General features: G+C 43.0%; 1 protein-coding gene across 1 annotated transcript in view; it reads right to left on the bottom strand.

Annotated features, from left to right (window-relative positions):
- The window catches only part of snd1 (staphylococcal nuclease and tudor domain containing 1), a 400,387-nt gene that overhangs the window by 314,919 nt on the left and 58,600 nt on the right, over positions 1-26,868 (bottom strand). The window contains exon 11 of the mRNA XM_083657501.1: positions 22,580-22,681. Coding sequence (XP_083513627.1) covers positions 22,580-22,681 — 102 coding nt within the window. The remainder of the gene's footprint in view (positions 1-22,579; positions 22,682-26,868) is intronic.

The raw sequence follows: 26,868 nt of genomic DNA on the forward strand, positions 1-26,868 counted from the left end.
CTTGGGTCTACACACGCTTTGCATCTACTTGAACGCACATACCTCAAATTTCCCCACAGATCAACTATCACCCTCACACACACACAGCACCCAACATCAAAAGTCACATAACACACACTGCATTCTCACTGTGCATGCACACGCACACATACACCAATAAGAGGGGGGAACTCTGGCGCCCGCAGTCCTACACAAGCGGCTGTATAACAGGAGCCACTTTGAGCATGCAGGATTATCTGAATGTGCTCAACCCTGATAAGTGGCTTAATGCAACATTTCATTGGCTTTTTTTCTACTGAGGCTGAGACCCAGGCACACAAGAAGCACTACTTACAAAGTTAGCCAAATCAAGCTTTTTTGCCATTATGTCACCAAGCAAGCAACACCATTTCAATGCCGGAAAGGGGGGGGGGGCGGTGTTTGTGTGAGAGGAGGGGGGTGAGGGGCGGGGTAGGGAGTAGCGAGTGCCCTGCAGTGCCTCCGAGCAGAGGAAGACAAGAGTCTGCAAAATTATTTATTTTACCGGACAAATCTGAAACTTACCGGGCAGGTTTCAATAACAGTCTACGTCACAAACACAATAAGATGTAAATCCAGGTTACAGTGCCTGGCTGGCTCACCGCAGCCAAAGCAGGGAACGGCTCACGGTTCCCCCTGGGCAGACAGCCGCTTCCCAGCCAGGAAACAAGACATGACCCCGGCCTGAACCTCGTGAGATGATAGCGATATTTCTGAAATGCGAGCCAATTACATAGGCCTAAGTTATTGGGATATTTTGTAGGGTTTGCATGCTTATTTGTGCAGATATTAACTTTTCTCGTGGTCTGAGAATCATGTGTGCTTTATGTCCTTTGTGTCTCCTTTCTGTGCCGTTTGATGTCCAGTGTGGTGAATCAGGCATGTGACAGCGTGCGCTCCACAGCCTGTGGCCACTACATACAAATACAATGAAGAAAAATCAGCAGATCTCTGACCTGAGATGGACAGGTCAGGGATTCAGAGGTCAGTTTGTGGGCAGGACAAGTCTTTTCATCAGCACCTGTAGTAGTGTGAACTCCTATTTCAAAGTCTATCACGTAGTTTCTGCTTCTAAAACATTATCAGATACAGATTACGCCTGGCAAAAAAGGCAGCCTTTTGAATATGGATATTAGATATGCTTCATAAAAGATTAAAAGCACCATATCATAGATATGAGGAAAAGGGGGTTTAGAAAAAAAGACTGTAGCTTGTATTCTCCCAAAGCGAGGCAGTGGCATTAGGGCTTTGAGCTTTAGCTCAGCACACTCACACGCATAGCTAATGCTTAGTCACCTCCTAGAAGGTTTAGTCAGGGGAAGATCTGTGTGGTTTCTCAATGCTTCTGTGTTGCACTCTTAAAGGAACACTCCGCCCATTTTCAACCAGCTTTGTATCATTAGAACATCAGTAGTATATCCGAAAACTGTAAACTGTTTTGAAGTCTGTCATTTAATTGGACAGTTATTGAGTGTTAAAGTGTGGACCAGTGACATCACTGGTCCACACTAACTCAAATTAATAACTCATTAACTCAAATCAACTCTCAATAACTGTCAAACTAGATGAATGATGAATAGTTTGACAGTTATTGAGAGTTGATTTGAGTTAATGAGTTATTAATTTGAGTTAGTGTGGACCAGTGATGTCACTGGTCCACACTTTAACACTCAATAACTGTCAAACTAAATGACAGACTTCAAAACCGTTTACAGTTTTCTGATATACTACTGATGTTCTAATGATACAAAGCTGGTTGAAAATGGGCGGAGTGTTCCTTTAAGGTAGCCTGGTAAACCAGCCCGTCACATGAACTCACATTTCATTTGGCTCTCCGTGATGGTCTGGCCCCGGCGCCATGGGGAGGGTTTAGCAGAAGCTGCAGAGCGGAAGAGCCAATCAGCGACTCCGCTGTTATTAACGGCGCAAGTTGGCCAATCAGGAATGCCACTAGCACTGCACTAACAAAACAGTAATGGCCGCCAACTTGCCTGATCGTCTCGAGGAGTCATGTCAGCGTTTGTCTAGTTTAAAACAGCCATAAAGTGCAGTTATTGCAGAAATAGACTCAATAACAACAATTAAACAAGTACAGGAGTATCGCCGCAACCGCAGAGTTTCTCAGCGGTAAATATGTTTTTGCCATTCTCCCGAGTGGATTTGGGTTTGACTGGATCCGACGCTGATTGGCTGAAGGAGTTGTCTGTCAAGGCAACTACGCCCGCCCATGCTCCCGCCCCTGCTAAACCCCCCCCCATGGCGCCGGGGCCAGACCGTCACGGAGAACCAAATGAAATGTGAGTTCACGTGACGGGCTGGTTTACCAGGCTACTCTTAACTCATTCATGGCCAAAGACGTCTTTGACGTGTTATCAGGAATAGCCCTCCCAGCCAATGACGTGTTTGACGTGTTTTTGTTTTTATTAGTGCAGCGCGTAGTTCAAACACTTCCCCAGCCTGTGACATGGTATCAGGTCCCTAGCATCTAAGACAAGCCGACAACACGTGAACAAACACATACCGCAGCTGTTGTTTTGAAATTGAGCAGGAGGAAAAACAGAAAACGGATAAACGCTTCCTTGTGCAGACAGGAGAAACGCCATTGAAACGCCCCTCGGCGCGCTGCACGAGCTGGTCGCCTTCCTGTGTGCCAGCCGGGAGAAAACGGGAGAAAGGAATCCAGAGATGTGTTTGATCATCGGAGGAATGAGGAAATGATCGATCAGTTTGACGGGTAATCCAGAGGGCGGTGAGGACGTGTTGAATAGCCGAGGGGAAAACGGGAACGATCAAATAGCAGGGAGGATAGGACAGGGAGACATGGACGAGGACGGGTGGACCAGAACAAAACAAAATAAACACACGAACAGCTAACAAGGCAGAAGCGGCAGTCACAGCAGCAGACGCCAGCAGTACTCAGACCCGGAAACAACGTAACGAAGATAAAAGGGGGATCGTGTGTGTGTGTGTGTGTGTGTGTGTGTGTGTGTCTGTGTGTGTGTGTGTCTGTCTGTCTGTCTGTCTGTCGGTGTGTCTGTCTGTCTGTCTGTCTGTCTGTCTGTCTGTCTGTCTGTGTGTCTGTCTGCACACTCACTCACACTGAGTAAACTGTATTGTTGAATGTAAAAAAAAAAGCACTTCATGTGTATATATATATATATATATATTTATTTATTTTTGTCATTTGTGTCATAACGAATAATATTTACATTGTCTGATGTCAATACAGTTCAAAATTAAAGAATTGAGAGCGAGTTCTGCCTGAGATTGTGCCCTTTACAAAAATTGCCTTTTCTCCTGTTTATCTTCTCAGGGAGACCTTTTGGGTGAAAACAGGGTGTATATAAATGGCTATAAGTAGAGTACAGAACATGCTAAAAGCTCACTTTTTTTTTCTGGTGAACCCAGAGACGTACATCTTCATTTTGAGGTATTGCAAATCACTTTGGTGCTAATAGATAATTTACTGTGGGTCTTGAAAGATGACCAACAATTATGAAAATCTTTGGCCTGGGCTAAATATTGGCAGTCCTAAACTGGCCATGAATGAGTTAAGGCGCCTACACACACACACACATAAAACTTTGCTCTGCACTCAAAGTTCAAAATATCTCAACGCTGACCTACTTATCGCTGACCCTGAAAATGGCGTTCAAGAGGTCACAGTGACCTTGGCCTTTGACCACCAAAATCTAATCAGTTCATGCTTGAGTCCAAGTCGATGTTTGAGGCAAATATGATGAAATTCCGTCAAGGCATTCCTGAGATGTTGCGCTAACAAGCTTGAAAATGGCGTTCGAGAGGTCACAGTGACCTTGGCCTTTGACCTTTGACCACCAAAATCTAATCAGTTCATCCTTAAATTCCGTCAAGGCATTCCTGAGATATGCGTACGGACATACGTACGTACGGACAACCCGGATCCATAATGCCTCCGGCCTGGCTATCGCCGGCGGAGGCATAACAAGCACAGAAGAATTAAAAAGGAAAGGTAAAATCACACATGAGATATGAGAGAACTCGTTTATCTTCCTTCACCTCTCCTGGCTCTCCTGTGTGGTTCTGTGGGTAAAGCCTGGCACTAATAATGCCAGTGTGAGCAGTTTGGATTCCCTCTGGGGCAGTCACAGTCAATAGTAGTAAGTTGAGTATTTGCACTTTTACTTGGAATTTGTCTACTGCCATGGTGCCACCACCACCTCTTGGGGAATTCCCCCCTAGTTTGCAAAATTAATTTGAGGTCCTGACTATAATACTAGAAACGTTGAATTTCAAGTTCAGCATGAATAAATTTGACCTTTTTTGTCTTAGATTTGCCTTTGTGTGTTATTGCAATATAGTAATACTAATGAATTCAATTAAAAAAATGGGAGGGATACCTGTAGGTGAAGTGTGCCAACTAAACCCTACGATTGGACGATTAACTTTTGTCAAGTCCAGCTAGAGCTGGATATAACTTGATTCCGAGAGAGCAGCAGCATGGTGGTGAGTGATGACTGTCTGTCTGCCTGGCGAGATAATTGAAGGTGAGCGAGCTGCGAGACAGTGAGCGAGTGAACGACAGACAGTGAGTGACACTGACAGATTTTTTAGCAACAACCAAGAAAGTAAGTGTCTAGTCTGTCTCTTAAGTAATGTTACCTGTGTGACACGTTGGGATGCTACTGGCTAATCATGCATGATGCCAATTGCCAAGCTCCCGAAGTCAGGTATGCAGGTGGCTATATGCATGGTTTCAGTTTCATGACCCAATAAGTAACAAAAAGAGGTGGTGTAAAGTTAAAAACAACATAATATATTTTATTTTATTTTTCAATCATTCCTATCAGGAATAAATAAATGTCCCTCTGTATGTTTTTTTTATTATCGATGATGACTTTGTGTGTTGTGTACGGCTTGGGTTGTGTACCTGTGTTTGTAGGTGTCATTTTGATATGAATTTGGCTAAAACAGTTTGTGTTTGTTAGTTACAATTATGTTGACAGGAGAGCTGAGCAGGTGGTGACATGAAAGAGAATATACTGAATAATGACATCACAACAGTATAATCCTAATGTTGATTTAAAATTATATATTACTCTAAATATGGCTAAAAAAGGGGAAAAAAAAACTCAATCCGCCTCCCCTTGCTGGACCTCCCCTATTTCGGAACCCTGGTTACAGCCCTGCCACACTATGCAGGTAAAAACCTTCTGTCTCAGTTTGTGTCGGGGAAGAACAAGAAGAAGAAAAAAAGCTAAAAGCAGAGAGAGCACTCTGGAGAAAAGATACAGTGAAAGCAGCGGTCTTAGGGGCCATGTTGACGAGAAGCAGTTAATTGAGCTGCCAGCGCGTTTCTGCAATTATTTCTCGATGGTAAGGATGCACTAGGAACACTGCTCTTCCCAGCACTGCACCTGGTGTTTAAGCGCTCTTGACGGCTAGTGTTTTTGGGCGGAGCGCTCTGGGCGCCTCAAGCAGAGAATAGTTTGACTTTTGGAGAGGCACTGCTTATCAATGTAACTTTTTTGACAGCAAAAAATAAGCGCTGTGTCTGTGCGTGTTGGAAGCACTCTGGACAAGATTTCTGAAGCTCTCTGACCTGAGTGAATGAGACTCTGGGTGGGAAAGGGGTTCTTGGTGATACATCATCGGAAGCCAAGATCAGCCAATTGGCAGACCCAACTGCAAGAGTAGGTGTCAATCCCTAGAGGGCACTCTTGCTACATGAAAAGTATACAGTGTGTAGAATTCTGACAGTTTACTCTCAAATGTGGATATTTTGCCCAGAATCCTTCAGCAACACTACTCAAAAGCCATACGCTACGTTCACACAGGGCACCTACGCCTTGCCTTGCCTCAACCCACGCCTCCAGACCTTGAGCTGGGCATGAACCTATCACACGCTTTTGTGATCACACTGCACGCCTATTCCAAGCTGAACCTGAGCCGAGTCACAAGCGCCTCTCCTCTCTCCCAAGTGTTTTTTTTTGTCACGTGTGGTCCCGAATTATCATGGGTAGGTCAAATAAATCGGATATATTGAATGTGCTATTGATGCTGGATATGTATAACCAGGTCTCCTTCTTGGGTGACTGTAGTCGGAGTTTTTAGAGAGGTAATCTTGCAAGAATATGTGCTGGCACAACAACAATGGACAGTGTTGTATCCTATATACGAGAAAATAGTAGGCTGTTTTGTTTTGTAGCCTTGTGATATTTACAAGCAATCTCGCATTCTGTAATCATTCATTTGTTAATGCTGATCGGATTAAATTTCCATTGTCCATCTTGCTTCTTCGGTCGCTATTTTCTCTCCTGAAGATTTGTTTGCCGACTGGGAGAAAGCCCCACGTGATAGCCACCCGTCAATCACTCTCTCTCTCTCTCTGCTCAACACTGTTGTAGTAACACCATTTTATTTTGAAATTCAGTTGACTTTGCCATTTCCCACGGATATAGCGTTTTTCCTTCATGGCTTGACAGAAGAAGTCTGCCTTCACGCGCCTAGTCGGCTTGAAAATAGAACTCACGCCTAAACGATAAAATCGGCGCAGCTCAGGCAAGGCGTGGGTACACGCAAGGTTCATGTTGAGGCGCCCTGTGTACACAGCCTCATTGACTAAAAAGGACGCCTATTTAAAAGCGTGGGTAAAGGCAAGGCGTAGGCGAGGCTTGGGTGCCCTGTGTGAACGTAGCCATATACATTGATTTAAAGCTGGGGGAAAAATTATTTTAGTGTTTATCTACCCTTTAAGAGTTTTTGACTAATGCTTACTGCTCCAAATCTGCCTCCATAGCATGGGAGCTAAGTTGGTCAACTCATCTGAACACGTCATCTACCCGCATCCAATTTGACAACTCAAATAAACCAAGGTAGCAGAGATTCACATTAATGTGTCAAGGCTTAAGTATTGTTTCCACAAAAAAACAGTCAGCCTGTGATCATTTCATCCCATTTACTTTCTTGTTGCCAAGGCAGCCAAGAGGCTTCAACTTGTACCTTCAAAAACATCATCTGTATTTGAGGCTCTGCAATTATTGAGCAGAAAAAACAAGGGTGAAAGAGTTGTATTCTGAGCTCCAGCCTTGTGTCTTAGCAACAATAAAAGGAACGGGGTGGTGGGAGGCAGCACTGCTGGCTCTCCTCTTAAACCTAACTTACTTCAAAACGGCCTATAAGCACACACTGGGGAGAGCCCGCATTCAATACTCATCAACTGCAGGGAAATACATTGGCATAGGGCTGGGGCAATTACCTGAAAATGTATTGAAACATGACATTTCGAAACTCTAACCGACTTAATCTTGCTCCTGTCAATTAACCCATTGATACCTGATGCAGCATTTGCATGTATATCCCTTTAACACGGAAAACAACACAGACGCGTAGTGACGTGTATATCGTTGTTTCAAGACATGTGACTGATGAAATGCATCATGATTTGCTGAAACAGACGTGGCGGAGGTGAAATGCATTGTGGGTTTTGTAGTTTTTTCTTTTTATTTTTGCCTCGACGGTGTGGAAAGTTTTCCAAAGCTGAACTACACGGCAAGTCAAGGAAGCGGCATTCCAGACACAGACGATTCCCAAACAACTCTAGTTATTATAGAGGATGAAATGAATGATGCCGACGTAATTTCAGATGTATTTATCTCATGTTCCAATCTGTAATAGCCTCAAGGTTTTACTCAAGGTTGGAAATTCTGAACGTTCTTCTGCTGCACGGTGGCAATTCTGCATGGCCGTGTTTCAGAAAATAAAATAAGTGATGACCTGAATGGAGTATGACTTACTTTAAAGACATCAATGAATAAGAAGATTCCAGACACAGATTATGATGTGACTGTGTTGACACGCTAGCCAAGGCTCATTGGGTGAGTGACATTTTGGCGAATTTGCCGTTGTATTTCAAGACGACTGCGAAACTATCGCTACACGTTACTCTTGCTGCAGTAATTGTCAAGGGTTCAACAGAACCTATTTCCTCAGCCTCTATAGTAGCTATCAACATGAAATAAAAAGCATTTGAGAGCTTAAACCCGTGGCTTTTTTTATTTATTTTTATTTGGAAGGGTTACATTTGCTGTAATCTTTATTAACATTTCTTAAAATGCATTAGAATCTTTTCATTTTTATTTTTTGGGGTTAAAGATAAAAAATAAAAAATAAAACATTAGGGTAAATATAATACTAAAAGCCAAAGGGTTAAGCTCTCAAATGCTTTTTATTTTATGTTTCTACATGCTATAGAGCCTGAGATATGAAGGCTTTAGTGAACTCCGACCGCTCTGGCAACTTGAGCACAAAACGTCAGGTTTACAGGGGGTGTTTACAAACGTGCAGTAGGTTTAGAGTGCCGCTCTAGAGAAGCTTAGGTATCAATGGGTTAATGCATTAATTAAATTAATTCTGTTAATACTTTCGCCTATAGAGCTCAACAGGCATGTGACTTTTCGTGACATAATTTGCCCCGGAAGTCTAGTAAGTTCCGCGTCCATTTTCTCCATAGACATTTCGATAAATCCAAATATAACGAGTTTTAAGGCTCGAACCAAGCCAACACGTGATCCAGAGAATCTTGAGTGACCATAAAACATTCGGTCCGACTAACGTTAGTCCGCATTCAGACTCAAAGCGAAGAATAGGAACATGAGCAAAAACACCAACAAACAGTAGAGTACAGTACAGCACCTTGTCAGAGAACGATGTGGGCAGTGTAAAAAAAAAAGTCTATAAAATAATTGTTCATTAATCGTAATCAAGGTAAAAGTTTGAAATAAAGGTGGTATTGACTTGAAGTCATATCGCCAACCCTTATATTGGCATATAGTCAGCTTAATGATTGAGGAGGAGTGTGAGGCCAGGTAGATCAATTGTGAGGTATTGTGAGAAATGCCAAGCAGTGAGAGAAAAAAAACAAAAAAACTCCCATACAAATATCCATGTGACAGGCATGTACCGGTAGTCATGTGATGCTGGCAGTAATGGCCACTGTTTGGGTGCATGCGTACAGTGTCATCTAAACGGGGACAAACAATGCCAGGGTGATTAATAATGTGTTTAGTGCAAAAGCAAATGGGAAAATGGCGAGTGGATCAATGGGGTGGACAGAATACCTCTACTTCTCTGCAGCTCATAAAGAGGAGCAGTCAAGCAGAAAAGCTGCTAAATATCCTCTTAACGCCTCACACAGACACACACCTTGACAGGCTTTTTCCTGCATAGAGGCATTTCTGGCACTGCCCCAAAGAGGTTTTAGCCAACCCCCAGAGGTCCAAGGCCAAAAGAATCCTGACAATGACTGATATATTTGACTTCAGGACAAGCCTGACTGCATACTAACTCAAAACCAAGCTTCTTTTTTTTACTGTATAGTTTTAGAGAAATTCAAAGGTAAAGTCCCACATTTGTACCTTCAAATTTCTAACGCTTGGGGTGCTGTGAAAACACATGGCTCCATATTTTCTGACAATAACTGATATATTTGTGTTGGGGATAACCCTGACACTAAAGCAAAAGTCATGTACGCACGACAGTCTAGTAAGCATGAGCACTCCGACCATGTTTCAGGGATGCAAACTCATGGTGAAAAAAGAGAGATGTGCAGGAGGGGGTGTGCTGCGCTGCAAAGCGGCGTGCCGCCACAGGGGGGTTGGGCGTGCCGTGCCAATTGACACATTTCTGTGCTGAATGAGTGAATATTCAACAAACGGCAGCATTGCTAATTTATAAAGGAGAACTGTGGAACACCCCAGGTGTTGCCTGGTACAAAAACAATATGGTAGCTCAGTGGGCACGGTTTTATTACAATTTACTCCTAAACCGTGCCCATGGATTAGTATAGTATAGTATAGTATTAGTAGAGCCATTACTCACAGATTGGCTACATACTGTGAACTCTAATAACGATTAGGCACCTGAGCATATGTGTGAACCCTAACCATTGATTAATCACAAAATCACATCAGTAGGTTTAATTTATGATCCAATGTGTGTTTTGGTGACAATATGAACCTGTTACTCCCTATACATCATGCTTGTAGAAAATGCATTACATGTTATATGTAACTCTGTGGGCCACTCTAGTGTCCCTGTTTTGTTATCAAAATATTTTATTTGTTTTATATAAAAACCCATCCGTAAATAATGTTTATTATAGTCTAGTTTCCAAATCCAGCCCTAAACAAGGATATTATTATTAGACATACCAAACACATAAACATAGCGGAAACAATACTTTCCTATAATCATGTAGCCTAAATGTAAGGTTAATGCCCGACTATGCTACAACTGTAAACAACAACATGCCTTTGCTGTTACCACGGACATAAAGTGATGCGCTGCACATTATGATTGTAACCAGATAACGTTAGCTGTAACGTTAGGATGTAACGTTATATAACCTGCGCGATTACAGGCAATCACTTGTTTTGGCAGATACGACATGGGAGTGCACTGTGCAGCAGATGCTGTCGGGGTCAGCCAGAGTCTACCTCACGTGGAAAGACAACTTTCTCTCTGCTGCCTGGTTGTGTGACAGTGCAGAGCAAACAAGTTAATTTGTCGCACCAATTGTCAAACGGTTTGCCGTTTCCACCTGTATTCAGTCCACGCTAGGGATGTTCATCAATTATCGAAAATCTCGATAATTGATCATTAAGGAATTGAATCGATCATGTGGAATTTGGATCAATTATTGTTATTATTATTAAAAAAAAAAAAAAATCGGACTAGGTTTGGGTGGAATTCGTTCCTCCTCGCCCCACTCCATTGCACAGCCGACTAACGTGAGGTGGAGCTTCATATAGTCTCTAGTTTTCTGGCTGGGCACGGGCCTTTGTGCCAACAAAACTGTTTTAAACATGGGGAATTCACACCGGCATGCGCCAGGGACACAAACAAACGCACCCAGCGGTCTGTGGACCTCAGTGAGGCTCAGGCCTGCTGATTTGACTCTTGTGCTGTCAGCTAAGCTGGAAGACGCCGATTGCCTTACATCATGTAACCTGACATGTAACATGTTTGTTTACCTGGCCACAGCGCTAGTGTCTGATATTCTTACTACACAGAGGCATCGCCATTATAGCTGGCCGAGAACGCGCAACGTTATTACCAGAGTAAATATATATATATATATATATATATATATATATATATTATTATTATTATTATTATTATTATTATTATTATATATTATCGATAGCGTAATAATAATATATATATATATATTATTATTATTACGCTATCGATAATCGATAATTGATCGTTAATTTTCCCGATTTTCGATTATGGAAATTTTTCAAAATGAACATCCCTAGTCCACGCATATCGCCACTTGTTTGTCCCCCTGGTCCGTCCTCTCGTTTTAACGTCACCACGCGGTAGTTATGGATCGCGCAGGAGTTGAAATTCACTTGGCAAGACCCGCCCCTGGACGAATCAGAGAAATTACCCAAGTTGAGATGCAAAAAGTGTGATGCGCCGAAAAGCGCCTAGTTTGCATCCCTGATGTTTACGGTCATGCGTAGTCACACACTAAAGGCCCATTCTGAAGCAGGAAAAACCCTACTTAGCATATCAACATGAAGACACGCACACTCGTACACAATCACTCATACTGTATGTTCCTCTCCAATACAGCCGAACATTTGCCTCAGGCACAGGTTTTATCTCTGGAATGGAGAGTCTAGGCAAGAACCGGCACACATTGATCTGAGTGAAGTTAGATCATGTGTGTGTGTGTGTGTTGCAGATGTTAATAGAATGTAAAATAGGGTAAAAGCTGTACATCGGAGAGGAAAACCCTGTCACCTCGCAGCATGATGGCAAGAATGCTCTTATCATTTTATTCCTTTGTTGGCGTTGTTCCCAATTCCCGGGCTTGCATGCCATTATTACTGGTGTGCATAGCCACCGAAGAAGGGTGCGCGCGTGTGTGTGTGTGTGTGTGTGTGTGTGTGTGTGTGTCTGTGTCTGTGTGTGTGTGTGTGTGCGTGTGTGTGTGTGGTGGACCGTCTTTGAGCCACGAGTGTTGTAAAAACATGGATTAACACACATGTGCGCGCAGTCTGCTCGCGCGAGCACACACACACACAGAGGTCATTGCGTTTTAATGGGACTAAAATGATGAACATGCAATTTTCTCCACAAGCCCAATGTGGGATTTGACACTCATCACATGGTTGGATATGAGGCCCAGTGACACGCACATCTAATCCTCATGCTAGTGACAGATTTGGTCCCGGTGCTTTTACACCTTGTACTTGCTTTAATCCCCTCATCGCTTCCCTCAAACACCCAACACCCAACAGCCCCCCCCCCCCCCCCCGGATTCAGATATCACAAATAAACAACGCAATCATTATTCTCGCTTCACTCGTCAACGGCCAGCTTACGGCTGAGTTCACTGTCATTAAAAAAACATTAACGAGGATGATTAAAATGAGTGTGATGAGAGGCTGCGATATGGATATGAATCCGACTCCTGTATTGAATGCCAAGAAGAACTCTCCCGGGTCTTGGCTTGGGGTGAGTGCAGGCATTTGTGTTTTTCCGTCTGTATTGCATAGTGATTTGTGTTGCGCACCCTTGGGAAAGGCGTATTTTGACTTTTGCACTTGTTACAATTTCTTGTTCATAATAACAATCTAGGAATTAATGTCTATTCTACTGTTGCACTCATTGCAACAATGCCAGCTAGATAGGTAAAATATAACAAGCTGTATTTTAAGTGGTATGAAAATGTACTCAGTAAAAGAAGTAGAGTCTGCACACTGCTGTAGACTTCTCCCAGTAGATTTATTGTACTGTATTACGTTTCGGTCACAAACAACCTTCTGATGGTTATTTGTTGATTATTTGTTTGTCCTGCATCTGCTAATCAATTGGATGTGCGTGCTTTACTTTTTATTTGTACATGAAAATGTACTCAACCTTTGTCACATCGATCAGTCATGTCCTTTTGGAGTTTTTGAGAGACAATATCAGACCTTGTTTTGTGTGAGCTGGCTAATGCTTCTCAGCATCTGATTTTGCCATCAATTTAGTTGCTTATCAAAACTTCACCAGTGATTATCTTTTCTTGTTGTGGGCCTTAGTTTGCATCATGTGTTGTTTGGTCTGCTACAGTAGTTAGCTAGCTATTGTTTTTGGTTCACCATCATTTGATTTCAAGGTTAGAAGTTAGTTTGTATGAGTTTTAGTTCAAGTGTTTATGCAGCACAATGACTAATGTTACTGTGTTCAGCTTTGTTTACTGTAAAAGCTGCTTTTCCCTTTGTTTACCATCTAAAGCCAAGGCGAATGTTTGTGTCAACAAGCAAACTACCTTTGCTATTGTTACTGTAGCATAGAAAGGAGGCAAGTTTTTTGAGTGAGATAACACTTCTGAGTGCTTTATTTCACTATTCATCAAAACATGATAATGGTGCATCTATTCTTTTTCTTTTGTTGTTCTGTGGGTAGTCTTGAAATGACTGTGGAGACGCATTCAAAGGATGTTCTGAGTGTACAACTGTGTGCGCGCGCGTGTGTGTGTGACAGAAAGAAAAAGTGGTAGAGAGATTGTTGATGGGGCGTGCAGTTCAATGTGGACCTGATGCACTGTAAGATTCACCTCTTTCGAGATTAAAATAATTGATAGGCCTAAGCGGGTTGTCTTGGGTCTTCAGTTTTATGACTGATCAGCTTAGCCTAGATATTGTAAATTATTAAACATTTTAAATGTAAAATTGCTATACATGGGTTTTATGGTGGTTACATCGGTCAACTTCACAGAGAAAACAGGTAGTTTTCATAAGCTAGTTTTCACCCGTTTTCTCTCAGAGATGGGGGAAGTTCAAGTTCAAGTTCAGCTTTATTGCATCTATTGCATTTATTGCATCTAGCCCACAAATAGTGCAATTTCAAGAGAAGTACTGACAACCGACAATAAAGGTAGTAAATTAAAAATAAAGTGCTTTAAGGAGATTATTGCACATGCTAAAGAGGTTTTAAAACAGCATAAATAAATAAAATAGCCTACTCTAATTTAAAAACTAAATTAAAAACAAACATTAAACAGTACCAACGATGGTAGAGAAGGTCATAATAAAGTCTCTGTTTACCAACCATGGTAGTGTGTGAGGGATCAAAGAGTCCAAGTCCGAGTGTGTGTGTGTGTGTGTGTGTGTGTGTGTATGTGTGTGTGTGTGTGTGTGTGTGTGTGTGTGTGTGTGTGTGTGTGTGTGTGTGTGGGTGGGGGTGGGGGTGGGGGTGGGGGTGGGGAGGGTCACAGGGAGTTAAGGAGCCTGATGGCGTGTGGGAAAAAGCTCTTGCAGAACCGGGCTGATCTGCTCCGGATGCTGCGGTATCTCTTGCCGGAGGGCAGGAGGGTGAACACACTGTTGAGGGGGTGGGTGGGGTCTTTGGCAATGTTCAAGGCTTTGGATATGCAGCGTTTGTGTGCTGTCTCCTGGATGGTTGGGAGAGAGGTCCCAATGATTCTCTTGTATGTGTGTATGTGTGTACATCTGTGCCAATAGGGTGTCCTCGTGCCCGGCGCCGTGCTGGTGCTCTTTAGCTGTGCGCCGGGTCCTGCTGGGTCAGATGTGTGTAAATCACCATGCACCCCAGGGTGCCGAGCCCAGCAGATCAATAGACACAAGAGGAGGAAATCAACACTGCTTGTTTAATGGGACGGCCTGGCCAATACCTAGCCCCAGGACACCAACCTAGAGTACTTTGTATTCACATGGAGAGAGAGAGAGAAATGGACGTTTAGGTTGGAGCTTTGGAGCGGTCAGCGACTGGTGGGCTGGAAGGGGGTATAGCCACGGGGGAGGGGGGGGGGGGGGGGGATGCGCTTCATCCTGCCTTACCACAAAGTGTGAGCTTTCAAATTAATTTCGAATTGTCTCATTTGTCAACAGCCAATTAGAGGCTATCATGCTGATTCACATACTAAAACACCCCCCACCCTCAGCTGGTCAGGGGTTCCGGTCTCCATGGCAACAGAGTGAATGGGAGCTATTAAAGGGATAGTTTGGATTATTTGACACGGGGTCATGAGGTACTTATTGATAGTATGTGTATTACCTACAGCAGATTGCTGTCGGTGCGCTCCCAGTTTGGAGAAGCAGAGAGCTGACACAGAAGCAAAGCAATGTACTGCTGTGAGTGGGGTCAGCAGCTAAACTTATTTTAGCCACCTAAAAGAAGGCCCACCTAAACCAATCAATATAATTTTCAGTGTACGCTATGTTAACAACATTTCAGTGCTTTTACCTTGCCGTCAAACAGTCCTTTCCTTTGGCACTACATCTTCTCAACTGTAGAACTTTCGTATTCCTACACATGCCGCGCACTGTATTACGCCGCAGATTGCCGTTTGGGTCAGAAATGTGTTGTAATACAGGTCGACCGCAATCTGCTGTAGGTAATACACAGACTATCGATAAATACATCATACGACCCCACATCAAATAATCTGCTCTGCTGTAGGTAATACACACAGACTATCAATAAGTACCTCATACAACCCCACATCAAATAATCTGCTCTGCTGTACAGTAGGTAACACAGACTATCGATAAGTACCTCATATGACCCCACATCAAATAATCTGCTCTGCTGTAGGTAACACAGACTATCGATAAATACAGTACCTCATATGACCCCACATCAAATAATCTACTGTACAGTAGGTAACACAGACTATCGATAAATACCTCATACAACCCCACATCAAATAATCTGCTCTGCTGTACAGCAGGTAACACAGACTATCGATAAATACCTCATACAACCCCACATCAAATAATCTGCTCTGCTGTACAGCAGGTAACACAGACTATCGATAAATACCTCATACAACCCCACATCAAATAATCTGCTCTGCTGTACAGTAGGTAACACAGACTATCGATAAATACCTCATATGACCCCACATCAAATAATCTGCTCTGCTGTACAGTAGGTAACACAGACTATCGATAAATACAGTACCTCATATGACCCCACATCAAATAATCTGCTGTACAGTAGGTAACACAGACTATCGATAAATACAGTACCTCATATGACCCCACATCAAATAATCTGCTCTGCTGTACAGTAGGTAACACAGACTATCGATAAATACCTCATATGACCCCACATCAAATAATCTGCTCTGCTGTACAGTAGGTAACACAGACTATCGATAAATACAGTACCTCATATGACCCCACATCAAATAATCTGCTGTACAGTAGGTAACACAGACTATCGATAAATACAGTACCTCATATGACCCCACATCAAATAATCTGCTGTACAGTAGGTAACACAGACTATCGATAAATACCTCATACAACCCCACATCAAATAATCTGCTCTGCTGTACAGTAGGTAACACAGACTATCGATAAATACAGTACCTCATATGACCCCAGATCAAATAATCTGCTGTACAGTAGGTAACACAGACTATCGATAAATACCTCATACAACCCCACATCAAATAATCTGCTCTGCTGTACAGTAGGTAACACAGACTATCGATAAATACAGTACCTCATATGACCCCACATCAAATAATCTGCTCTGCTGTACAGTAGGTAACAGACTATCGATAAATACAGTACCTCATATGACCCCACATCAAATAATCTGCTCTGCTGTACAGTAGGTAACACAGACTATCGATAAGTACCTCATATGACCCCACATCAAATAATCTGCTGTACAGTAGGTAACACAGACTATCGATAAGTACCTCATACAACCCCACATCAAATAATCTGCTCTGCTGTACAGCAGGTAACACAGACTATCGATAAATACAGTACCTCATATGACCCCACATCAAATAATCTGCTCTGCTGTACAGTAGGTAACAAACACAGACTATCGATAAATACAGTACCTCATATGACCCCACATCAAATAATCTGCTCTGCTGTACAGTAGGTAACACAGACTATCGATAAATACAGTACCTCATATGACCCCACATCAAATAATCTGCTCTGCTGTACAGTAGGTAACACAGACTATCGATAAATACAGTACCTCATATGACCCCACATCAAATAATCTGCTCTGCTGTACAGTAGGTAACACAGACTATCGATAAATACAGTACCTCATATGACCCCACATCAAATAATCTGCTGTACAGTAGGTAACACAGACTATCGATAAATACCTCATACAACCCCACATCAAATAATCTGCTCTGCTGTACAGTAGGTAACACAGACTATCGATAAATACAGTACCTCATATGACCCCACATCAAATAATCTGCTCTGCTGTACAGTAGGTAACACAGACTATCGATAAGTACTGTCATGGAAAATTATTGATCAAATGCTTATTGATTGATTAGTTATTAGCTATGGCAATTCCATGCTGTATTTAGTGAACTGTGTTCTTCAGTCATTGCAGGAGATTGCTGTACAGAATAGTTTCTGTGAGAACATATGTCTTGTTTTGGGAAGTGTCTATGGGAATAGAGGTTCCTGTGGGAACCTGTGTCTTGTTGTGACTATAGACTGGATTTGTTATGTATTCTAGTGAACATCAGATTAACTATGGACGTCATGGAGAAGTACTGAGTTGGAGAGAATGAACTGCCCTCCAAGCTGGAGGGCGGGTGCGATAGTTTCAGTATAAGATGTGATGTAAACAATAATGCGGGGCTCTTGCATTGTCAAATGTAGACAAGAGGAGACCTCCGTGCACGGAGAGATGATTGTGGAAATAAAGAAAACCTCCTATGAACATTTAAAACGGATATCTAATTATTGATGAATCGGCAGAGCATTGCAGTGGATATTTTTCCTCCACAACTTGGGGGCTCGTCCGGGATCTCACGACTGGGATGCGGACCTCTGGCATGTCGACTGGTGATAACCTCCTGTCAAAGTTGGACCTGAAAGCTCGATTAATGCTAAGAGAGCAGGAGTCGACATGCGGAGGAATGTAGCCCAGCGCTGTGATCTGCGGAACCTGGTGAGGCAAATACACACTGAATGCAATGTTGATTGATCAGTTTTATGTCAAATTGAGTAGCTGTGAAATTTAGAATAATGTTATACAATTGGTTCTAAAAATAGACAATTGTAACTACTGTTAAAAGCTGCAGGTCTGGGGGATTGTGTAGTGGAGAACGGATGTAACTTCTGCCTGGGCAATTCTTTGCCTTTGAGGGGAGTGCGGGGTCCTGGGGATGCCCGCGTGAGATAATATTAAATAAAACTCACTATTGCCGTTATCGGATATACTCACCGCCGAGAGGGTGAGGCGTTGCGTTAGGAAAACGGATGTAACTTCTGCCTGGGAAATCTTTTGCCTTTGAGGGGAGTGCGATGTGTCCTGGGGATGCTCGCGTGAGATAATATTAGATAAAACTCACTATTGCCGTAGCTTAGAGCGCACGCGTAAGGGAGCTTACTAGAGCCGACTCATATTTGGGCAAGATTTAGAGAAGAAAAAATCGGCCTGTTTGTCGACGGGCAAACAGTAAAGACGCGGGTTGAAAGGTATTACTTGGCGTCGACGTAAGTTGAAAGGTATACTTAGCGTCTAAAAACTGCAGTAAGTGGAAAAAAAAACACATACCCGGACCTGAGTTTTGCGAAAGGAGGTATAAAGTATATGTAGTTATAATAAAAGGGATACAATTGCAAAGTCAAAGCATTGGGAAAATTCTTACCATTCATTTGCAAAAAGAGAAAAAAGAAAAGTTGTTTTCAAAAGGTCTCTTTCCTTTGAAAAAAAAAATGAAATAAAAAAAAGGGGAGAGTGTGGGTGAAACTGAGCAGTGAGGCTCATTGAGGAAAAAAAAATGAGAAAAATGAATGGGAAATGAATGGGAAATGACTGAGATATGAATGAGAAATTTCTGAATGAGAAAAATGAGAGGAAGAAAAATCACAAAGTTCACAAACTAAACTTTTTGTTTTGGGGTTAAATGTTCAGGTTAAACTTTTTATTTTGGGGCTAAACGTTCAAATTGAACTTTTTGTTTTGGGATCCAAGCGTTAAACAGGGGCTAAACGTTCAAATTCAACTTTTTATTTTGGGGCTTAAACGTTCATATGTGTGTAGATAAGCCGGCCGGCAGGGGACAAACAGGGTTGTTTATTTTGTTATGTGAATCCACAGTGTGTTTTTATTTTAACCCATACTTGCCTACAAAAGAGGGATTGGTTGTTATTTTGTTTTTATTGGTAATATCACAAGGTATTGGTTTTGATTTCGCACACACAAACAAAACCACAGCTGTTTAGAGAAAGCTCATGAGGAGCTATGGGTTTGTATTTGCAGAGGTCGAAATACACACCAGGAAAGCACATTTGTCTCAAGCAGACCTACACGCCACATTTAGAGGGAAATATAGACTGTATAAAAGTTATGGCCTAGGTGGTTTTGAAAAACCACAGAAAACAACAGCAACACATTTTATTATGAAGGGGAAAAGAAAGTATGTCTGCCAGAAGCAATACATACATACCATACATACATACACTTTCAATTATCATGTGAGGAGTTTAATCTTTCGCTAGTGTCTCTTAATGTGTCTTAAAAGGTCTCAACCTGGAAATTGACCCGCGCCTCACCACCACCATGCAGCAGACTGAGAGTCAGCAGGCTCAACTACACTGAAGACCGCCAGCGGTCCAGGCTCCAGCGGAGACCATCAGCACTCCGGGCAGGCTACAGCCAGGGAACCGGCAGCAGCATCCGTACCGCAGCCACCAGCCCTGAACACCGCAGCTAGCGGCCAGCAATGGGAGAGAGTAAAATCTCTCCCTCCCGTGTAAGTGTTTCACCACACCGGTGTAAACGGGCTACAGAAATGCAATATGAGTGGTTTGCTTGCTGTAAAAGAATATATGACTGCCGTGGAGTTTTCGATTCATAGGCTTGGCCCGGAGGTTGACGCCACCTGGACAGTAACAGCGGAGAGGACTCTACGAAGCGAATCAAGACGGAGCGGAGAGGGTGTGAGGCGCTGGTCAATAGCAGGCGAGAGACTGACACGGCCGGAGACGCAAGCCAGTTGAGGGTGGAGGGTTCACAGCAGAACTTCCTCCAAAGACACCAATTATGAGCAGATAAGTAAAGACACACTTGAACATTTGCATGTTACAGCTGTTTGACAAACCATTGTTTTAGTAAAGAATCACACACTGTATACATTATGTACATGCAATGCACACAGAGCAAAAGTACTTTTATGCATTAGTACAGTATTGTTTAATAGAAGTTATGTTTTTTTTTAGGAAAAGTGAGTGTTTAGCCTGAAAAAACCCTTATTGCCAAGCGAAAAGGTAAATGTTTGTGAACACACTGAGATTTCTCTTCCCCCCCCCCCCGCTTCTCGGCCTGAAGCCTTGAAACCTGCAGCACCCTCCAGATAACCACAGTGCATAGCGCACACACATTTCCCAAGAGGACTGAGAGAGGCAGAGACAAGTTAAAGGGTGTCTCTCTCTAAAAAATAAGTATATAGAAAAACTGCTAAATTAATTGACACATGCGTTATATAACGCATCTGTCAAAGGGGGTAAGCAGCTTTTGTTTTTGTGTCTGTTTTTTGTTTTGTTTTTAAGTTTTTGTTGTTGTTGTGTATGTGTTTGTGTGCCTGTGTGATTGAGACAATCAGATGGACAAGCAGATTGGACAATCACCATGGGACAATCGGATCTCCAATGCCAGATGCTGAGATCCAGCCTCCCACATCCTTCACCAGCGCAATTAGCTTAGTCTCTGCATACACACACACACATGCGAAAGTTTGAGGACAGACCGGATGAATGGCGAAGGACAGACAGCGTGGTGCACTCAGGCGAGTGCATCCTTCGTGACGGTTTCCCCCTGGCGAGTAAGATGCTGAGAGTCGTACTTGGTGTGGTTTGTGTAAAAAAAAAAAAAAAAAAAAAAACTGTGATCATGTGTATTAAAAAGCGTTTTGGAACCACAGGAGACAGGGGGAGTGTGAACACAGTGTGAATGAGTGAAGCCTTGGAACGGTGAAAGGTGTGTGATTGTTGAAGGGAATGTTAATGTACACCAGTTAGACAGGAAATAATGGACTCCAGTGTGACTAGAGAGCGGAGATGAGGACAAAGACTTGAGACATGACTTGGACTTGTAAGATGACTTGTGAGCTGATAGGTTGCGGGTTTGTTTCCCGGCTTTTGAGCAGAGTACATGCCAAAGTCGACTTGGGATGTATGTCTGCCGGATGCTTGGAAGGGAACCCAAAACATAGAGGTTAATCTGACTATGTGCTCTGTAGGTTGAGTAAATTGTGTATTGTAGTAGGGTTGGGGGTAATTAATCAAATTGTGTGTTAAATGAATATAAACATATTCTAAAGTACCAAGTAGGGCTTAATTTGAATGTTTTTATATGAAATATGAATAGCGGCTTGCTGATATGAGTGGATGGTGGAGGACGAAGTGGGAGGCGGGCCAAAACGATTTAGTGGAGGGGTCGCCTCTGACTTCGATTACCAGGATCCAACACCAGTGAACAGGAGCCAATTATCAGAAATGTGTAAACTGTGTGTTTTTAAGAAGAAAAAAAATTATGCCAAAAGTGTGGAGCAATAAAAAGGCCATTGACCTCTGACACACTTTGTTTATGATATGAAATCTTGGGTAAATAATCATGCTTGATTTGATATTAGCATAACTAAGAGTTTGATTTGAGCAAATGATACATTGTAACATAAGTATGTATTAAGTATTAAGTAAGTAACCGAAATGAAGGACTTATTAATTGTGATTGTGAACACATAGGGAAATTTTAATCTATATAGATGTGTGAGATGATACATTTTTTTCTAACAAGTTAAGGATAATAGTTATGTTAGTTTTCTTTGACTGTGTTTGAACTTATAGTTTGTTATCAATAATTTATTTTTAATATTGATAATAATGATTTATTCTTATCAAAAGTGTGGAATTGTCATGGAAAATTATTGATCAAATGCTTATTGATTGATTAGTTATTAGCTATGGCAATTCCATGCTGTATTTAGTGAACTGTGTTCTTCAGTCATTGCAGGAGATTGCTGTACAGAATAGTTTCTGTGAGAACATATGTCTTGTTTTGGGAAGTGTCTATGGGAATAGAGGTTCCTGTGGGAACCTGTGTCTTGTTGTGACTATAGACTGGATTTGTTATGTATTCTAGTGAACATCAGATTAACTATGGACGTCATGGAGAAGTACTGAGTTGGAGAGAATGAACTGCCCTCCAAGCTGGAGGGCGGGTGCGATAGTTTCAGTATAAGATGTGATGTAAACAATAATGCGGGGCTCTTGCATTGTCAAATGTAGACAAGAGGAGACCTCCGTGCACGGAGAGATGATTGTGGAAATAAAGAAAACCTCCTATGAACATTTAAAACGGATATCTAATTATTGATGAATCGGCAGAGCATTGCAGTGGATATTTTTCCTCCACAGTACCTCATACGACCCCACATCAAATAATCTGCTCTGCTGTAGGTAACACAGACTATCGATAAGTACATCATACGACCCCAGGTCAAATAATCAAGACTATCCCTTTATTAAGGGCCATTGCTGTTTCTTACCTTCTTCCCGATCAGTTTCTTCCTCATGAACTCGCGGGCCTCAAACATGTAGGGGATGTCGTAGAGCGGACGGAAACGCTTGTCTTTGTCCTTGTTCTTCTCCTGAAAGGCGGTGAAGAGAGAAGGATAGAGAGATAAAGGAGGAGGTAAGGAAGAGGATGAGGGGAAGGAGGGGAGTTGACAAAATGGAGGGAGAAAGAAAGATGGGGAAGGAGATTCAGAGTTATTCACTTTTTGATGTCAAAGCTTACTGACAATCAGCTATCAGGGCTGTCAAACTCATTTGAGTTCACGGGCCACATGGGACCCAATTTGGTCTCAAGTGGGCCAGACAAAGAAAATGAATGAATGAATGAATGAATGAATGAATGAATGAATGAATTACTTTATTTGACAATATATAAATAACATGTGACAGAAGCACAGTCTGGGATACTGCCAAGGATAGACACAAAAAAGCTCAGAGCTTATTTCCATTGTGGTCCTCCTTGTAGGGGGGTGGGGGAACGAAGTGTTCAAACATGTATCGTACAGACATCGTAAAGATCACAACACATCACATACATCACAGACATAACATAGACACATAAAAACATGTAAAAGTGCCTTTAACTGAATATCTAGGCTAATTATACTCCCTTTTGAGCCATGTCTTTAGGCTGGACTTGAACCTATCAGCACTGTTCACTATTTTCAGGTCACTGGGCAGACTGTTCCAAAAGACAGCTGCAGAATATAAAAATGACTCCTTCCCCATACAACTCCTGAATCTGACTGGCACAAAGTCAGTTGAGCTACGTCTAGTTGAATAAGCATGGGTGTCCCTGACACGGTTGAAGTAGTCATTGAAGTACACTGGCACTACCCCATGCACAATTCGGTGAACTAGGCACATCCTTATTTGGTAGACTCTGTCTTCCACCTTTAGCCATCTGATGCTCTTAAAATGTGATGCGTCAAGGTGGGTTCGGGCAGGTAGCCTTAGTATTACCCTGACTAGCTTGTTTTGTGATGTCTGTAGTTTTATTTTCAGACTTTTGGGGGCGCTGTTGAACCAGGAGCCACACGCATAGTCATAGTGACACTGTATAAGTGCTCCAGCAAGTATTTTCATCGCGGACTGATCTATAAACCGAGAGATTCTGGCTAGGTATCTAGTCCTGTTGTTGATCTTCCAAAGTACTTGTTGAGCCATGCTTTCCCCTGATAAGCTGTTTTCCAGGACACAACAGAGATATTTCACTGATTCCTTGTCGATGAGAACAATATCTCCTATTTTAACGCTAAAACCTGGCGATTTTCTGAGCCTGACCTTTGACCCAAATAAGATGGACTCAGTCTTCCCCACATGGAGGGACAGCTTGTTGTACCCTAGCCAGTCACTAACCTTCTCTAGTTCTGCACTCAAAGTCTGCTCAACCACTTGTTTATCTTTATGAGACACTAGTAAGGCGGAGTATTACGGAGTATTACTCCGCATTAGGAGTATTACGGAGTATTACTCCGCCTTACTAGTGTCTCAAAGATAAACAAGTGGTTGAGCAGACTAATACTCTATAAATAACACCTCTCAATTTTCCTCTTTATTTTAGTGTAAAGATTAGGCCTACAGGTACATTTAAGAACACAGTTTCACATAGGGTTATCTCAGCTACCATAGGCCTATCATATCAAATCTACTGTCTGTAACTGTGCATTCCAATTGATGGCAACTGTGCAATTATTCTCTATATTCAAGGCTAATGAACATATAACATTTAATGATCAATACAGAAACATGAATAGGCTACCGGTGCTTAATATTGTAACTTGCTCCTGAATCCTGATACCTCTTAGCCTTCATAAGTGCATCAATTTTAGGTGTCAAATCCTGAGCTTGAAAAATTAGATTGAAGGATTCCTCAGTGCAATTGAATTCTCACACTTTGCAAAGTCATCCTGGGGGCCGGATTGAACACTTTGGCGGGCCGGGCCTGGCCCCCTGGCCGTATGTTTGACACCTGTGAGCTAGATGCATCCGCTGCAGATGTAGAGCTTACAAAAACACCCGCAAAACACACACAAGCACCCCTCTCCTCTCCTCCCACACAATATGCTTCAATTCTGGACTGTGAATCTGCCACAGGATATTCTAGCCTGAATGGCAGCATCTCCCTCCTCACACACCGCAAAAGACCAAACGGAACGCTTGCTGTCAATACTGACACACACATACCCATGCACCTACCAACAAAATCTAAAAAGTGCACACAGAAACCAAAGCAAGGACTCACAGATGCACAAAGTAGAGGCATACACATTTTCTGCTAAACAGATACAGAAGAGCGGGCTGACACCGTGTGCACGCACACACAGACACACACACAGACAGACAGACACACACACACAGACACTCACAAAAACTTCCCTCAATACACTCAGCCACTCTCTGACAGGAGCAGGCCACAAATAGATCCATTTGCATTTTCAAAAGGAGCTTTTTTGTGTTGCTCCCAGTATCAGGGAGACACACACACACACACACACACACACACACACACACACACACACACACACACACACACCGTTCTGGAGGGGCAGGATAAAAAAATACAGCAAATGACAGACGCAGTGGGAAAATAAATGACAGGCGCTAACAGGCAGAATAAGGCTATGAATGACAATGCCAGTGTGTTCGCCTCCCCTACCCCTCCCACACCCTTCTATGAGCGCCATTATCATCTGTCACACACACAAACACACCCCCCACTAACACAGACATACACAGGGTTGGGTTCACTTCTCCTTGCCTTTCCTCTTTACCAGCCGTGACCATGTTGATGGCTTGTGTGTGTGTGTGTGTGTGTGTGTGTGTGTGTGTGTGTGTGTGTGTGTGTGTGTGTGTGTGTGTGTGTGTGTGTGTGTGGCGGGCTCGCGTGCATCCCAGCACATGTGCTTGTGACCCATTCAGGTCAATAGGACAGGCCACGGGCCAGGGGCAAATTCTGTTGGCGCCAAACAGAACGGGCACCAAGCCAGTGAAAGAAAGAAACAGATAAACAAACCAACAAACCACACATCTTCAGCCAAGCAACTTTTTTGATGAATAATTTCCGCTCCAGAACAATGTTAGCATTCCGGCTAAAGCTCAACTTGACTGAACAGAAGGCCTGTGGGGTTGGCCCTGGTAACGGAGCTCTGACCAGCGAACAGTTCCCTTAACCTTGGTCAGAATCGAATAACCTTTAAGTCTAACAGCTTTTCTCGCTTCCTTTTCACACTCCCATTCTTCTCCATTTTGGGAGATCAGCGCAGCATGGAGCCTCAGAGGTGGGTTAATCTCACACATGGCCGGAGGAAATCCCCCGCCACTCAGCCGATAGCCGTTGTCCTCCATTTTGTGTCTGAGGCGGCTTATCGTCAGAGTCATTCATCCCTACCGAGTCGGTTGCGGTGGGATGATGGGGCCTTCCGGAGCATCGCCAGGCAGGAATCCTTACACTTCTTGCTTTTAAAAACACTAGTGGTCGCACTAGCGCCTCCTCTGGTCGGTCACCACGCCTGGGCGGGGTGGAAGAGACCTGGTGGGAATAGCGTGATCCTCCCACATGCTACGCCCTACCGGTGAAGCTCCCCCTGTCAGGTGAAAAGAAGCGGCTGGCTACTGCGTATGTGTCGGAGGAAGCATGGTGCTAGTCTCGGCTGCTCCACCCTTGCCCCAGCCGGGGCAGCCAATAGGGCAGCATGGGGATTAAATTGGCCAAGTATAATTGGGGAGAAAATAGGGAAAAATCTGAACAAATCAGAAGACACTAGTGGACCTGGGGGAGTTTATCTCCATGTATCCATTAAAGGGGAATTCACAGAGGGACGGCGTGGGGAGGCCTTTACGTGTGGCCTAGTCATGGTAGCCCTCCATTGTATGTCTGCTGGGGGGCCATTAGTGCACAGACAGTCTCGGGTCAAGGAGGCGGCACAACTTCAACAGGGAAAAGTAGAGAATGAAAATCCGAGAAAGAGGGAGAAAGACTAAAAATACTAAAGTAGAAATCATTTCTGGCTAATGAGGTGTTTCTTGGTGGAAAGGGAGCCATGTCGGAGAGGGCAAAGAGTGTAAATGTCAGCGCTACAGGCCAATTAGGCACAAGGAGTGGCGATGGAGAGAAGAAGCAGGAAAAGGTACTAGTCCTGCTTCCTTTAGAAGCTGTACAGGGGAAGGAGAGAGGCTGTGAGCGGAGAGCAGCAAGGAGACAGACAGATAGAGGGTTAGAAATGATGGACAGAGAGAAATAAGTGGAAGAGCTGGAAAG

The sequence above is a fragment of the Poromitra crassiceps genome (genome assembly GCF_964638095.1).
Source record: "Poromitra crassiceps genome assembly, chromosome: 2".
Classification (NCBI taxonomy): Eukaryota; Metazoa; Chordata; class Actinopteri; order Beryciformes; family Melamphaidae; genus Poromitra; species Poromitra crassiceps.